We start from the raw sequence: 16,856 nt of genomic DNA, 5'->3' as shown, positions 1-16,856 counted from the left end.
ATGCTTCCATGTCTGATGGTCACTAGCAGGCACTATCCTTTTCTTTTTAGAAGATGTCTAAAGGCACTGAGTGACATTTCTATATCTGATGGTAACTAGTAGGCACAATCCTTTTCTCTGTGTAAGAAATATTTTGAATAGTTTTATTTTTCTTATTTTCACTTCCTAATATTTAACATTGTTCATCTATAATTCTGTTCTCATTTGTTTCCTAAATAATAATGAAAAACATGGAATGTTTTAATTTTCTAAGCATAATGTTAGCTTGTTGTCCCTCTTCCCCTATTTTAAAAATAGAGAAGAATCCCCAGGTTTTACATGTCAGACCAGTACCACAAGTTCAAAACTTCATTAGTACCAGAATGTTCCAGAGATCACGAAATCAATTCAACACTACTCTTTTTGTTGACAGCAAACCCAACAAGTATTGCCAAGACAAAAAAAATGACCCGAAGCTGATGTAATTTGTAGAAAGATTCCAGAAATAGTGTGATTGTAATTTTGAGTTCAAAAGGTACTGTAGCAAGTTATGGTGGCTTACACCTTTTATCCCAACAGTGGGGAGGCAGGGGAAGAAAGAATGCTATGACTTCAAGGCCTGCCAGAGATGATATAGCAGGTCAGCCTGGGGTAGAGTGAAACCCTACCTTGAAAAACCAAAGAAATACAGCACTTTTGTGAAATAAAAATGTATTGCTCATTTTTCTACGATTTTGGTTAATAAACAGGAAGTCATGTATCTAAAATTCGCTATGTAGCAGAGAATAACCCTAAACTTCTGACTCATGCATGTGCACCTTCCCAGTACTGGGACTGCAGGAATGTGCCACCACACCAGGTTTCGGGCAGTGCTGGAGGCTGAACCCGGGCTCTGTGAACACTAAGTAAGCCCTCTACCAACTGAGCTACATTCTTAGCCATGGATTATGATTTTTATCACTAAGCAAACCATACATGACCTGACTAGAAATTTCAACACTGGGCCTGGGAATGTGGCTCAGTGATAGAGCACTCACCTAGCATGCACAAGGGGACTATGATGAAATGCTAGCATTGAAGGTAAAAAGAATCAACTGTAATCTTAGCATGAACAGTAAGGATGATGGAGAAGTCACTGGGATTGCGATTCTATTGGTTCAGTGCTAGTTTCCCTACAAAGACCTGATATCTCTAGACTTAGAGAACAACCAGCAAGGAAAGCTTTTTTTTTTTTTTTTTTTTTTTTTTTAATAGGGTCTTTCTCTAGTCCATGCAGACCTGGAATTTACTACATAGTCTCAGACTGGTCTTGAACTCACAGAGATCCTCCTAATCTCTGCCTCTCAAGTGCTGGGATTAAAGGCAGCCTGGCAGAAAGCTTGTTTTCGATGCAAGACTGTGTGAAACTCCATGCAAAGTTATTTCCTCTGTCAATTTAAGCAACAGATGCCCTGACAGATTTTATAAGAAACATTATTTCTTGAATCTTGATTTCGTGGGTTTCAACTAATACATTTATCAGACTAAAGATTTTGGAACACAGTAATTGTTTGGCCTTTACCATTTGTGGTATGATCATTATCTTGTAAAATTGCAAGGTTTATAATTTTATCTATTTAGTTGGGATCATGAACATATAAATTTTCAAATACAAATATTTTACTTCACTGAGTTTGTAACAGAAAATTATATTGAGGGAACTCAAGTTAATCTCATTTATGATTTCTTAAATTGAGAACAATTCTTTAAAAGAAATAGAGGCCAGGCATGGTGGTACATACGTTTAATCCCAGCACTTGGGAGGCAGAGGTAGGAGGATTGCTATGACCCTAACTGAAAAAACAAAACAAAACAAACAAACAAACAAACAAAAACCCACATGGAGGCCAAAAGTATAGTTTAGTGGTAGAGACTTGTTGGGCATTCACAAACCTCAGGTTTGACCCCAAGATCACAAAGAAGAAAGAAGGAAAAAATAGTACTTTGGGGAAACAAATATATTGACCAGTGATAAATTTATTTAAATGTATTCTATTTTAACTTTTTGTTCTTTTGAGGCAGGGTCTCCGTCTAGCCCAGGCTGATCTGGCACTCATTCTTTAGTCCCAGGCTGGCCTTGAGCTCACAATATCCTCCTACCTCTGCCTCACTAGTGCTGGGATTAAAGACATGTACCACCATGCCCAGCTGAGACCTGTATTCTGAATACCTTGACTAACTATAATGATGCAGAATCCCCAGTATAAATTTAAGACAAAAAAATAAAATGCCTTTTCATATTCTGAATAAATATTACTATGGAAATATAATCAGCCCTAGTTATTCCTACAAGATTGGTCCTTGGGAGCCAGATAGACACCAAAATCCAGGAAAACAGGGCTGTATTTATATACAATCTTGGCATATTCTGTCGTGTACTTCTCAGTCGTGACTAGGTTATTTTATGATATGTAACACAATATAAATGTTATAAAAATCTTGTTAGACTATATTGTTTAAGGAATAACAAGAAGGCAGCCTGTTTATAATATAAACCTAATTACTAAAAAATATCTTGTGTGAGGCTGAATGAAATGATATACAAACTTGGCTGTATGTTGAAAAGCAGGTATGATAAATACTTTTGATCTGTTACCTAAAATTATACTTGTTTCATAATTTGAACAGTAGTATTAAAATGACAGCCGGCCATGGTGGCATATGCCTTTAATAACCAGTACTTGGGAGGCAGAGGCAGGAGGATCACTGTGAGTTTGAGGCTACCCTGAGATTACATACTAAATTCCAGGTCAGCCTGAGCTAGAGTGAAACCCTACCTTGAAAAATCAAAAACAAAACAAAACAAAAAATTAAATGAAAATAGAGCAGATTCTTGGGATTTAGTTTTTACAAGCCACAAGAGATGTTTTACATAAGAGTTTGGGACTTGCACTTGCATATGGGGAAAACAGAAGGAGGAGGAAGGATACACATGGTGACCAAGTTAAGCACAGGGCAAAATGGACCTAAACTGTACTTTGGTGAATAAATTGCTATCTTTTTAAATTTTATTTATTTGACACACATAGAGAGTGAGAGAGAATGAGAATGGGCACGCCAGGGCCTCTAGCTACTGCAAACGAACGCCAGATGCATGTGCTCCCTTGTGCGTCTAGTTAATGTGGGTCCTGGGGAATCAAACCTGGGTCCTTTGGCTTTGCAGGCAAACGCCTTAACCACTAAGCCATCCCTGCAGCCCAAATTGCTATTTTTTAATCCCAAAATTTTATGCACAAAATGAACTTAAGATATTTACATGGAATGGATAAAGGTAAGAACGGGGGTATGACATTTTTTATTCATTTTCTAAAGTTTAGCCTTAACAAATTTTCATTATAGTTTCATATTTCAACTGGTTGAATCAGATTGAGAAAATATATACTTCCTTTCAGTGCTTACAATAACAGTAAAATCAGAATCACTTAACAATGTTTAACATAAAAAGAAAATAGGGAAAACAGCCTGCTTAAAACCTACACAGTCCTCATTTGTCATTTCATCTTTTTTCCCCAAGGTAGGCTCTTCTTCTAGCCCAGGCTGACCTAGAACTCACTCTATAATTCCAGGCTGGCCTTGAACGCATGGTTAGCCTTTTACCTCTGCTTCCTGAGTGCTGGGATTAAAGGTGTGTGCCACCACACCTGACTGGTATTTCTTCTTAATAAAAGATATGCTTATTCTAAAAAAAAGTATAAGCCAAATAATAGCTTAATGAAAAATTCTATATACTCTTTATAGCTTCATAGTATAAACACATTTTATTCTCATAAATTTAGTCATGAAAAATTAGTAATTTAAAAACTTTATATATATGCATATATATGCACATATATATGTAAATGTATATGAAAAAAACAAACATAATCCTAAGTTACAAAGCACAATCACCACATCCACATATAAGTAAGCACAGGAAAACCCACATCAATAAAGATTGACTTCTTTATAAGATCAGTACCTTTTCCTGGACAAAGCTGGTGTCCCCCAAGGAGAGGGGAGAGAAGACTCACTTGTCAGGCAAGGAGGGATCTGTTCTGCACGACTACAGACAACAAAACAGACAGGGTGGTTTAGAGAGGTTAGAAGAGCACGCCAGGTGGGTAGGTGGTTAGTTTCACAGAATGCCAGTCCAAGTGTAGTAAGAGCTTCTTGCATATTCAGCAGGAACAGGGAACAAGAACACAACACATGCACTGAATAAAATGGAAATTTTCACGTGCTGAAGGCTACTGCTTATTCTACCACTGCTAACACTGAACAGTGATCAAACTGAGTGCTGTAGGCCCTGTTTTAAATAATGCAAACTAAAACTACATAAGTAGAAAACAAGAGAAATGACACTGAACCCATACAAATTTATACAGCTCATTCCTTCAACACTATACAATCCCAGTTTCCTATAAATTAATCAGTAATGTTCATGATGAGAAACAATTCAAATCATGATCGATCTTTGTATTTTCACATCTAAGAATTAAACTCTAAGAAACAAGAAGCCTCCCAGCAGGAAACAGGAAAGAACACAGAAGCTATCAGAAGCTCTGGTCACTTCATGTATTGGTGGGTGCAAGTCAGAAACAGTTCATTTATTGTGAGAAAGAAAGCTCTGTTAACTAACAGAGGTAATACGTTTGGAAAAAATAAACTAGTGGCATGACCATGCTTATATGATTTTCCAAGTTTGGACTTGATTGAAAACATAATCAAAGCGGTGAAAATAAGTGACTGAGAGAGAAGCATGTGTCCTATGTTCTTGGTTAGAACCCTGGATTCGCCTATCACAGAACTGGTTACAGTCCACTGCCATTATTTAAGCATCTGGATTATTAGCTAACAGATGGCCAAGACCAAAGCAGTCCTTACAGAGCTGAACCTTCAATGACTGAATGTACCATGACTTGGCATATAGCAGGTTTCTACTAAGCACCGGTCTATTCTAAGGATCCTTACGGACTCCTGGTCTGGATGATTCAAGATCCTAATATGTCTCCTAGGGAGCGCTATCATTTTTCAAGAATTATGAAACGTTAAGTGTAACAGGCTATATATACCATCTGTCTGGAAATAGTGATAACCACAAACTTGATCTCCTGTTGATAACTTTTACCAGTAAGTCCAAATGCAGTTAATGTTTTTGAGGGTAAAGAAGCAACAGAGAACAATGGTCAAACCTTATGGAAGGAAAGTTCACATAAACCCTGACTTTACTAACAGTGCAAGGGCTTCTGTGCTACAAAACTGAACAGCAGGGAAATAAGGAACAGTCCCACACAAAGTGGCACACCTCAAGCAGATAGAAGAATCAGTGGTTTGCACTTTCCTCTCCATTACCTAATAATTAACAGTGCTGATATCATGCTGAGCAAACCTGCAATTCGGAAGGCAGAGCAGACCCGTACCTGTCAAAAGAATCCGTGGCCACTTTGTAGAGATAAATAAAAAGTTTACTGCAGTGCCGCAAAGTGGGTGACACCAAGTCTAGTGGGAGCACATCTTCCTCTAGCAGTCTTTGAAACGGCTGTGTGTTTGAGGGGAAGACATTCATGGCGCTGATTTTCCTGAGGTCTGAGAAGCAGCCAAGAAATCGAACGGCATCGGCCAACTTCTCATACTGAATCTCTGTTTTGAAGAAATGAGAGTTGGCTGGCTCGTAGCGCATTGCTGCAGTCAATGTGCAGAACACAGTGTGGAGCAGTTCAAACACTTGGTTCTGGTTCACTTTCTCCCAGCCATTCTTGGGAGGACAGCTCAAAGACCTCTCCATAGCAACGAGCAAGGATGTAATGTACACAAATCCTCCAACTTTCCTAAAAACTGTTCTTGAACGATGGCTTTCTCGAAGAACGGACAGGAGAGCCTGCAGGAAACAAAAGATAAAACACACACAATTTGAATTAAAAATAAATCAAAGCAAAACCTATCTGAAATGTCAAAAAACACTATCCTTTGAATGTTTAATAGGACATATGCCATTTAACTAGTCATTTCATAAATAGTTTTGTAAGGCAACATATAATATTTTGATGAGAAATATCATATGAAGGGCAAAATAGAATTTCAGATAATATTAACACACATTTCTTCTGATAGGATAAAATTATATCCAAATGCTCACTAAGAAGCTTTCTCTAGGTCTTTAATTGATAAAGGCGATCAAAGGACTCAATGACTTACAAAGGAATTGTATTAAGTAACATACATAGTCTAATGTCATACCCTTATGAAAACCTGTGACTGTATATGTGAATGTAAAGTAATTTATTCTAAGAGGGATCAGAAAAACAAGCCCAGGCCGCCATGACTTGAGGTCCTTGGTTGATATGAAGTGAACATATTTGTGAAAGTGAACTTACTTCAGAGGACTTATTTTAATAAAAGTCAACATTCTATCTTTATGTGTAAAGTAAATTTTTAAAGGCTGAAAAATGCCATTTCCCAGAAAGTCTATAAGCTCAAAGAAACAACAGCTAAGGGAAATTAGGAAATGAACAGTTAGTGAACTGTCATACTTTTAGCTTGGCTTACATTACAATCTTACCTAGTAATTTATTGCTATACAGCAGGCACTAGGCATTTCATGTATTATCTTTTTTTTTTTTTTTTTTTTTTTGGTTTTTCGAGGTAAAGTCTCACTCTAGCCCAGGCTGTCCTGGAATTCACTATGTATTCTCAGGTTCTCAGGGTGGCCTTGAACTCATGGTGATCTTCCTACCCCTGTCTCCCAAACACTGGGATAAAGGCGTGCGCCACCACACCCGGCTCATGTTAACTTTAATCATCTCAACAATGTTAGGATGCAGTACCACAGGTGAGGACTTCTTAGCCAAAATGCTCAAGACTATGATTTTTTTTTTTTAATGTTTTCTCAGAAGACTCACAAACATACAGTGAGATATCTTGGGGGTGGGAATCCAGTTTAAATATAAAATCCATTTATGTTTCATATGCACTTTGTACACATAACTTGAAACCTTAATCAATATTTTTAACAACTTTGTGCATGAAAACAAAGCCTCACTATAGGGACTTTTCCACTTGGGGGCATCACAGGAAAAAGTGGACATGAGGTTGTCTGTAATCCCGACACTCGGGAGGTGGAGACTGGATCCTGGGGAAGGATGGTCTGCTTGACTCGTTGAAGAGTTGAGCTCTGAGCTCAAGTGAGAGACCTTACCTCAGTAAATAAAGAGAAGGGTCAAGGAAAACGCCTGACACTAACCTCGGGCTTATGCATGTACACACATACCGTACTACACATTCATGAACCCACCCACACATGAACACTCACATAAATCACATGCAAAAAAAAAGGACAAGAACTGGAGCTTTCTAGATTAGGGATATTCAATTTATATTATTATTATTATTCTTACTTTTTAGATGAGAAATGGAGGTCCAACATGGTCAAATAATTTATCAAAGACTCTATGTACAATGAGTAGCCAAAATAGAATTTAAATCCAGATAAGTCTAATTTCTCAAATGCATGTAGCCATCATATATTATCCTGTGATGCAATCTGACATGTTGACACACACAGTGGCTTCTTTCCCTTCTGTTTCAGTACTTTTAACTCAGGTGATGGGTACCTACTATTGTTTAATGCATAATTTATAATCTTACCACTCATCACATTTGAAAAATTAATCTTACTAAAATATTTCACACATTCTAAGGGTACATATACATACATACACATCTACAGGTGTACATGTATACACTATCACCTTTTTTGTTTGTTTTGTGAGGTAGGGTCTCACTCTAGCTCAGACTAATTGAGAATTCACTATGTAATCTCAGGCTGGACTCAAACCTCCTACCTCTGCCTCCTAAAGTGCTACAATTAAAGGTGTATACCAATATGCCTATCACCTTTATGAAATATACTGATTCAGAAATTATAAAGATTTCATTATGTATACTATGCCCTATTTAAAAATAAAATATGGAATCCATTTACATAAATAAAAAATAAAACACAGTATATTCTTTCCATTATTTTCGAATGACTGTATCTGCATTTCCATTGCATTTGGTAACAGTATCATTTCCATGTTGAGCCCTTTACAGCCTGCAGAAGGCATCGGAGGAGGCTACGATGCAACCTACACACTGCCCTGAATGTTTTATGTGTCTCCCCACACTTTGTCTTCTCTAAAGCCCCCTTTTCAGTCACTTCTCTAAAACTTCCTTCTCTCTGTTGAAGACACCACATTCAAAATCTTATCAGAGCCAGGCGTGGTGGCACATGCCTTTATTCCCACCACACAGGAGGCAGAAGTAGGAGGACAGGAGGATGGCTGTGAGTTCAAGGCCAGCCTGAAACTACATAGTGAGTTCCAGGTCAGCCTGAGCTAGAGTGAGACCCTACCTCGAAAAAAAAAAATCTTACTGGAGTTCTACACCCATGTTCTGTGACTTAGTCATCTTTCTAGAACAGTTCTGAGTACACGGGAGGTATGAGGGTAGGAATCTGTCTCTCACTGGCCTGGCCTGTGTTGGAGGAGTCAGTTGCTGCTGAGAGTTCAGGGGGGCAGAGGATGATGACACTTGCTCTCCCAGAGGTGAGAGCTAGAGGAAGCCAAATGACAGAGACCAGCCAGCATGGGTTTTTGCTGCCAGGTTAAGAACACTGGTTTTTGTTTTATTTTAAACACTTTATTTGTTTGTTTGTTTTTAAGAGAGAAGGGTAGATATAGAGACAGAGTGGGCTCACCAGCGCCTCCAGCCACTGCAAACAAACTCCAGACACACATGCCACCTTACACTTCTGGCTTATGTTGGTACTGGGGAATTGAACAAGGGTCCTTGGGCTTCGTAGGCAAACATCTTAACTGCTAAACCATCTCCCCAGCTCCCAAAACAATGGCTTTTCCTTGTTATTGTTTTGTCATAATTTTAGATTTGAAGAAAATTTATAAAAACATTCAAAGAACTGCCAAATATTGCTTGTATATTCTCCAACATTTAACTTGATCTCAATATTTCTTTATCTTTACCCCTAAAAAGCTTCAGTCTTTTTTTCTATCCATAGTATAGGAATTAAAATTGGAAAATTAGCACTGAAATAATGTAACTATGTAATCCACAGACTTAAATATGTCCTGTAAAATCCCAATAATGGCCATTATGGAAAAAAAAAAAAAAAAAAAAAACGATCCCACAGTACACCAAGTAATCACTTTAGCTTCTCTACTCTGGAGCAGTGAAGTCACTGTTAACTCCATTTTGAAAACATACAGGCCAGTCATCTTGTAAGAAGTCTCTCACTTTGCACCTATCTGGTGTCTTCTAATTAGATTCAGATTACACATTTGGTAGGAAACCCACAAAGGTGAGGCTGAACTCTTCATGGGCACAAGTGACCCATTTGTCCCACCCCTGGCAAAAGTTAATTTGATAGGGGATCAGGGTAGAGTCTGCATATAAGCTGTATTAGATCTTTCAAAATTATTTTCTAAAGAGAAAGCTGCCACGTGTGAGGTCTATCATTTCCCACTCTGCTCTGCACTCACTTAGACAGCTGGTGATGAATGCACTGGACTCAAGTTACTCCCGCAGCGCCTACCACAGGGATGCTCCTTATCGCCTCTGACTGCAAGCAAGCCACCACCTCCCCACTTTCACATGTTGGCCTTATTTATCCAATTACTAATTTACTTATTTTCTTCAATCTCTTCTGTACTTTTGGGCTAAATACAATGGTTTAGTCTCATTCTTTTTCTTTCTTTTTTTTTTTTGGTGTTTCGAGGTAGGGTCTCACTCTGGCTCAGGCTAACCTGGAATTCACTACGTAGCCTCAGGCTGGCCTTGAACTCATAATGATCCTCCTACCGTGGTCTCCCAACTACTGGGATTAAAGGCATGTGCCACTATACTTGGCTAAACCTTAGAATTCTTAAATTTCCAAAACCCCATATTTTCATAGTAAGAAAACAGAAACACACTCATCAAACTTACCCTTAAGATGTCCGTCTTCAACTGCAGTTCTGTGGGTGGGGCTGAGTGCATCAGTCCCAGGAGTGTGCCCATGTCATCGTCCCCATTTGGAGACAGCACCAGCTGCTGGATGGTCATCAGGGCATGTTGCCGGCACTGGGGGTACTTCACTATATTGTGAGCACATCTTGCACCCCCAAACTCCCGGAATATTCCTTTAGGAGGCAAAAGAAAGCACACCATGGAATAACAAGATATTTGGAGGCAGTTCAGTTGAATTAAAATTCAGTTGTTCTTGCAGGTACAGTAATCCTAACAAATGCAAGTAAAATCTACCCCATTACTTTGTTTTTAGATTACAATGTAAAAGTACACTGTGGATAGTAGAAATTGTATATGTACATTTTCTTAACTCAAGATTAATACCATGATATAGTCACATGTCCAAATTCTCCATATCTAGAACATTTGGAAATTTTATGGTAGATAGCAGGAGACTTCACACTGAAAGCAGTGTATATAACAGGTTTTCAGATGAAAATAGGCCACATAAATGAGATATGAACTGAACAGGGCTTTCAACGTTTTAGCAGGAAAAGAATGGAGAAGTCATGAAGACACAAGGTAAAGCACCAGAACAAAAAGGTGTGCACTTCACGAAGGGACATGCCAGTCACAAGCTGCTCTCAAGCCTCCACTGTCGACTACCCACACACCTGCTGCACGGAGACCCAGCAGCCCAGCTAGCAAGTGACAGAGCAGAGTTCCCGTCTGCATCGCTAGCTCTTAACCTGGGCTCCTGTTCACCAATTATGCTATATGCCTGTCAAATGCTGTCCTTATCTAGTTAAAAAGGGGGGGGGCAGGTGATAGAAATCATCAATTGGGATATTTTTCCAAGTGATTTCTATGCTCTGTATTTTAAAAGATGCATCCACCTCTATTACGCCCCCCTCTAGTCTCACTACTGTTGATATATTTCATCTCCTAAGAAATTTGGACTCCCCCTCCTGACTTGTGTTCCAGTCACTGTTTGTTAAGAGAGTAACAGTGTTTTTTCACTGGCAGACAATTTCCTTTAAGTTTAGTGCCTTTCTATTGGCCAACTTTTTAGGAATTACATGACATTGAGGTGAGGGTTAAGACATGGGCGTAAGAGTTATTATGCAGGAAGCTGATGTGGTAGGTGTGCATTCCTGCAATCCAGCACCTAGGAGATGGAGGCAGGTAGAATGCAAGGCTAGCCTAAGCTATACAGCAAGACCCTGTCGTAAAGTATTTGGCACATGGAATAGTTACATATGTACCCTCTGCTTCTGGGATGCCAGCTAAACTTACTATGGGCTAAGCACTGTTTACAGTGCCTCAGATCACGAGATTAGTAACATGCTTCTTAACAAAGAAATGAAAGAAGTTAAAAAAAACAATTGTGAGGATGTTTGGCATCTAGAAGGACTGAGTCACAGTGAGTAGCTTGTCACTCCCTACAATAGCAAAATGGTCATACCTTTGACGATGCAGCTATACCTAACATCCCCCAAAGCTAATTTGCCAAATACACTCTTGTTTCCCATGCTTTATTATATGTGTATCTCAGTCAACTCAATCTAGTTAACAGAAATAAGTAGGTCATGCATTGTACAACAAATAAAACATTACTACAGGACTGATTAAATGTGATCATACTCATTGTTTCAATTCCCTATTAAATCCATTCAGCTATGTCTGGGCACTTGCCAAAATTGTATTAAATAAGTACTTAAATAAAGTTATGTGTACATCTTTCTCAACATAAGACTATAATTCTCCTACAGCAAAAACTATCTTCACATCTCTAAAATCTGGCATGGTGGCTGGGACATAATATATGTTAAATATGCTGGGGTAAGTTACTCTACATTGAGGCAATTATGTATTTTTATTTATTTATTTATTTTTAATTATTTTGTTATTTTATTTTTATTTACTTATTTGAGAGATACAGGCAGAGAGAGGAAGAGTCAGAGAGTGAGAAAGAGAGAGAGAATGGGCATGCCAGGGCTTCCAGCCACTGCAAACAAACCCCAGATGTGTGCGCCCCCTTGTGCATCTGGCTAACGTGGGTCCTGGGGAATTGAGCCTCGAACCGGGGTCTTTAGGCTTCACAGACATGTGCCTTAACCACTAAGCCATCTCTCCAGCCCAAGGCAATTATGTATTTTGACATGGATTTCATCCATCCATCCATCCATCCATCCATCCATCCATCCACTCATTTATGGCTTCCCACAACACTTGCAATACAATCAGAGCTCCCTGGCATGTCCTAAAAAGGTCTCCATGATTGGAGCCCCAGTACACCCACCTGAACCCACATATTTTTTTATTTTTGTACTCAGTGAATACAGTCAAGTTGGTACCATTGTTAGCCTCTTCCCTGTCCTCCCCCCTCCACAGGGACCCGCCTTGTTGGGGTGTATGGGTCATGCATTGTGGGGTTAGCCTTCAGTTTTGGTAGGAAGCAATGTCTCTGAGCGTCATGACCCAACGTGTGGCTCTGACATTCTTTCCTCCCATTCTTCAGCAAATTTCCTTGAGCCATGTTGGGTTCATTTTAGGTCTGCTTCAGTGCTGAGATCATGGGACCCTCTGTGTCTCTGGATATCTTGTTTGGTAGGAGTTGATTGTTCTCTGCGTCTATCTCCTTCACCAAGAAAACATCATTCTTGCATGTTTCCCCAGTTATTCTTAGTTTCAGCTGGGGCCATTTTGAGGTATCATGGGTGGCTGAACCCACTTCTTCCTCAGTCCTACCAATCTTACTTCTGGAGAGATTTTTTAAAGTATTTTATTTTAATTTATTTGAGAGAGAGCAAGAGAAAGAGAGAGTGAGTGAGAGAGAGACAGCATAGGTATGTCAGGGCCCGTAGCCACTGGAAACAAATTCCAGATGCATGTACCACCTTGTACATCTGGCTTACGTAGGTCCTGGGGAATTGAACCTGGGTTCTTTGGCTTTGCAGGCAAGCACCTTAACTGCTAAGCCATCTCTCCAGCCTGCAGAGAGTTTTTTGATGTTGACTAAAATTTCAAGTAACCTTTTTTTGGAAGATCCAAGGTAAGGTCACACTCTAGCCCAAGGTGACCTAGAACTCTTTATGTAGTTCCAGGCTGGTCTTGAACTCACAGCAACCCTCCTACCTCTGCCTCCCAAGTGCTAGGATTAAAGACGTGTGTGTACCACTATGCCTGGCCATATGTTTTAAATGTTTTACTAACAATTTTGTGGTTTTTTTTTTTTTGGTTTTCCGAGGTATGGTCTCACTCTAGCCTATGCTGTGTAGTCTTAGGATGGCCTTGAACTCACAGCAACCCTCCTACCTCTGCCTTCCAGTTGCTGGGATTAAAAGCATGTGCCACCACACCCAGCTTGATCTTTTTGTAAAGCAAAAATATTTCATAAATATGGATGAACTTTCTCTTGAGTGTAGGGAGAAGAGGATGAAGAGAAACTGAGACCAATGATAAAGAAAAATACGTAATAAAAATAGGTTAGTTGGGAAAGATTCATATATATATTGTTGTTTTGTTTTGTTTTGTGAGGTAAGGTCTCACTCTAGCTCAGGCTGACCTGGAATTCACTATGTAGTCTCAGGGTGGCCTTGAACTCTCAGCAATCCTCCTACCTCTGCCTCCCAAGTGCTGGGATTAAAGGTGTGCACCTCCACACCCTGATGGATAAGCAAATTTTGTTGTTGTTGTTTTGAGGTAAGGTCTTGCTCTAGCCCAAGCTGACCTAGAGTTTACTATGTTGTCTCAGACTGGCCTCAGATGCACAGTGATCCTCCTACTTCAACCTTCCAAGTTCAGCCCTTTGATAACCATCCCCCCTCCACACACAGATTGCAGTACAAAAATATTCCAACTTGTACTAAGAAACAATTAAGAAAAATATCATATGAAGAAATATTTTAGAGAAAGCTAAGGAAATTACTTGAACAAAAGTAAACTACTTAAAGTATAAAATCAGAAAATGACTAAATACAGTGTAAAAAGCAGTAAAATCATTTTGAAATAGTAACAGTGTTACATAGTTTGCCGTCAGGGTACATCTAACAGTGAAAGACATGGCCCTTTGGCGGACACAGTGTACCATCGTCAAATCGCACAGCTCCTCCCTGGAGTGATGGAGATTTCAAAGCAAGGACCCACGAGCGGGGCCTAGCGGCTCGGAGCAGCTGCGCGGGCGCTCGGCTCGGCCGCCGCGGTTACCTGCGTTGGTGTTGGACCCCTGCAGCAGCACCGTCAGGGCCTCCATCACCAGCAGCGCCAGGTGCTTTTGGTCTTCAACTGAACCATTATTTCTTGAGTCCCCTAGAAAGAAAGTTCAAATTTTCAAGTCACAAGAATGGAAAGCTTGCTTTTCTTGAGTCAGCTTTACTTTAATAATTCACTTTATTAGTTATTCAACCTTCTCTTATACCACGGACACAAACGCCAGTACTACAACCTTGAACATCACACGTGTGCCCAACAGGTCCCAAAAGTAGGTTCACAAAATTAATGTTAAAAGACTTTATTTTAGTGTGGCTAGACATTATTTATCTTGCAAATATTAGAAATGGAAATGCCAAAGTTAAATCTGTCCTTATAAGGTTTCTAGTCAGCAAGGTCAACAGACTGGTCACTCACCAGGAAGAAAGGAAAGTTAAAGAGCAGTGCAATCTATTTAACTTGCACTCAGTCACAGTTAATACTAACTTCAAGACAGCACAGTACTTTTATCACATTTGTCAAAAAGGTATCTAATGATAACGTGTGTATATAACATCATTCAATAGGCATATGTGCTCTCTATAACTAACAAAAACATTCTGAGGTACCATCACACCTAATTATAATTAATTATAATTAGCAATTTCAATTATTTCTAGAAGCTTTTTAAAATTCTCTTAGGAAGTAATAAACATGAGGTATGGCAACTATATAGTTTTCTTCAGACTTTACCTTATACTACTACTGTAACCTAATTCTAGGCTGCCCTTTCCCAATTTCCTAACAGGTTGAATGAAAAAGTTAACTTCGGCAATCCTCACTAGAATGCCACAATCACAGACTAAAGGAAGTCATTCAAATCAAGAAACGAATGAAAGGCAGAACAGGGACAAACAATTTCCCTAGCCCCTCTCCCATCCAGGAATAACATTTACCTTGCTCATTCAGTGCCTGAGCTGGATCCTTCAGGAGGGCAGCGTATTTATGCAAAAGGTTTACCATGACCTCCAGAAGGCCCACCTCTCTGAAGACATCCTTAAATATGTAGTCATGTCTTGTAAACTTAAGAAGGGTTCTCATTGCAATAATGCTACAGTGGTAAGAAGAGCTAGATTTTAACAGGATACTAACACTAATAAGTTCTTTACAAGGAATATAATTTAAGCTAAAAACGACAAACTCCAACATCTCAAAGTATTTGTTTTGCACTTCGGGGAGTTTAGCGATCTTCTCTGCGAACTGTGGCAGCGTGTGCTGGGGCTCCAAGATGAAGTAGTTGGCGCTGTCAGCCATGTAAATGTTTGTGATGGCATCAAGGATGAGTTGGGCAAGGAAGTTGGTTTTGGCTTTGAGAAATGCATTCTGAAGAACTGCGAAGGCCTGAATGTTCCTCACACTGTGACCTAAAAGAGAGAACAAGAACACAAAAGTGGCTGTTAGGTGACATTTCAGTCATGGTGAACAAATGTGTATAGCAAATCAAGAATTTCAACGTTTACCAATTATTTACTCAGAACATATCCCATTTTCATAAAAGGGCTTGTTTTTCTTCACCAGCTGAAAATCATTTAGATAAAAATAAAACCAATTAAACTCTTAATTCATCATTGTGAATATTTCAAGAACAGGGGTGTTTTAAAAAATTAGAATGTTGCAGAGAGAATGAAGGTGCATTATATACACTCAGGCTTATGACTTGGGAAATATTTTACTATTTGCAAGAATGACCCTGATGGTAAGAATAGTTAACTTCCAATTGAAAAGACAAGGCAGTAAAATCAAGAGGCTGAAAACAGCAAGAATGAAAGCAAGAAACTCTCAGGGGAAAAGTTCTCTATGTTTCAAGTTTTCTTTACAATTAAAACATGGAAATTTTCATAAATTTTAATTTGGAAGCTTGTTTTGTTTTCAAGCAAGAAATAGTAATTTCTGTACATAAACATATTTGTCCAACAACTTGCAGATGGTTACTTGTTGTATTTTTAAAAGTACCAATTTTCAAAAGTCGGGCGGGGTGGTACATGCCTTTAATTCCAGCACTTGGGAGGCAGAGATGGGAGGATTGACATGAGTTTGAGGCCACCCTGAGACTCCATCGTGAATTTTCAAACATATCAGGTAGAGAAAAAAAAAAGTAGCTTTCCATGTAGTTCTTGTGAGAAAAATTAACATGGACCTTTATGGAGTAAGTTTGATTTTAGAAGAGTAAATGCAAATGAAGAAAAGAAAATGAAGAAAAAGTTTCCACAAAACACAAAGCAATAGGTTAAAAAGATTGCCTAGAAATACAGTCATGACCATTCCTGAAGAATAGAAGACATTTAAAATTATTAGTTTATATTATTTCAGTTTTCTGTTACAACATAAAAATTTATCCTATGCCTATACCAAGCATGTTCATGTCTAATTCCCTATGATCTGTATGTTTGTTCTCTTGAGGATCTACTCCCTTTTATTTGTTGAGGAAAACTAAACACGGTTGGCCATAGTGCTGGAAAGTACAAAATCCTAACTATATGTGACAAAAGTATCAAATTAGGTTCAATATGAATTCAATGTAACACTGTACAGCTAAGTAATGGTAAGATTGTAGTACTGATCAGTGACAGTACTCATCCTCATTCTGAAGAAAAATATTAATCACA

The 16,856-nt window shown here is 38.9% G+C and overlaps 1 protein-coding gene across 6 annotated transcripts in view; it reads right to left on the bottom strand.

Moving 5' to 3' along the window:
- Positions 1-16,856, bottom strand: part of Wdfy3 (WD repeat and FYVE domain containing 3) — a 250,165-nt gene that overhangs the window by 132,187 nt on the left and 101,122 nt on the right. For 5 of the 6 annotated variants that reach the window (XM_004661584.2, XM_004661585.2, XM_045143336.1 and 2 more), the window contains exons 9-13: positions 15,147-15,614; positions 14,209-14,310; positions 9,979-10,172; positions 5,418-5,875; positions 3,977-4,060 (exon numbers count right to left, since the gene is read on the bottom strand). In XM_004661584.2, the coding sequence (XP_004661641.2) occupies positions 3,977-4,060; positions 5,418-5,875; positions 9,979-10,172; positions 14,209-14,310; positions 15,147-15,614 (1,306 nt within the window). The remainder of the gene's footprint in view (positions 1-3,976; positions 4,061-5,417; positions 5,876-9,978; positions 10,173-14,208; positions 14,311-15,146; positions 15,615-16,856) is intronic. The other variant, XM_045143337.1, reaches the window with a different exon arrangement.

Source organism: Jaculus jaculus, chromosome 2 (assembly GCF_020740685.1).
Source record: "Jaculus jaculus isolate mJacJac1 chromosome 2, mJacJac1.mat.Y.cur, whole genome shotgun sequence".
Taxonomy (NCBI): domain Eukaryota; kingdom Metazoa; phylum Chordata; class Mammalia; order Rodentia; family Dipodidae; genus Jaculus; species Jaculus jaculus.
This window is presented reverse-complemented; position numbering and strand designations above follow the sequence as displayed.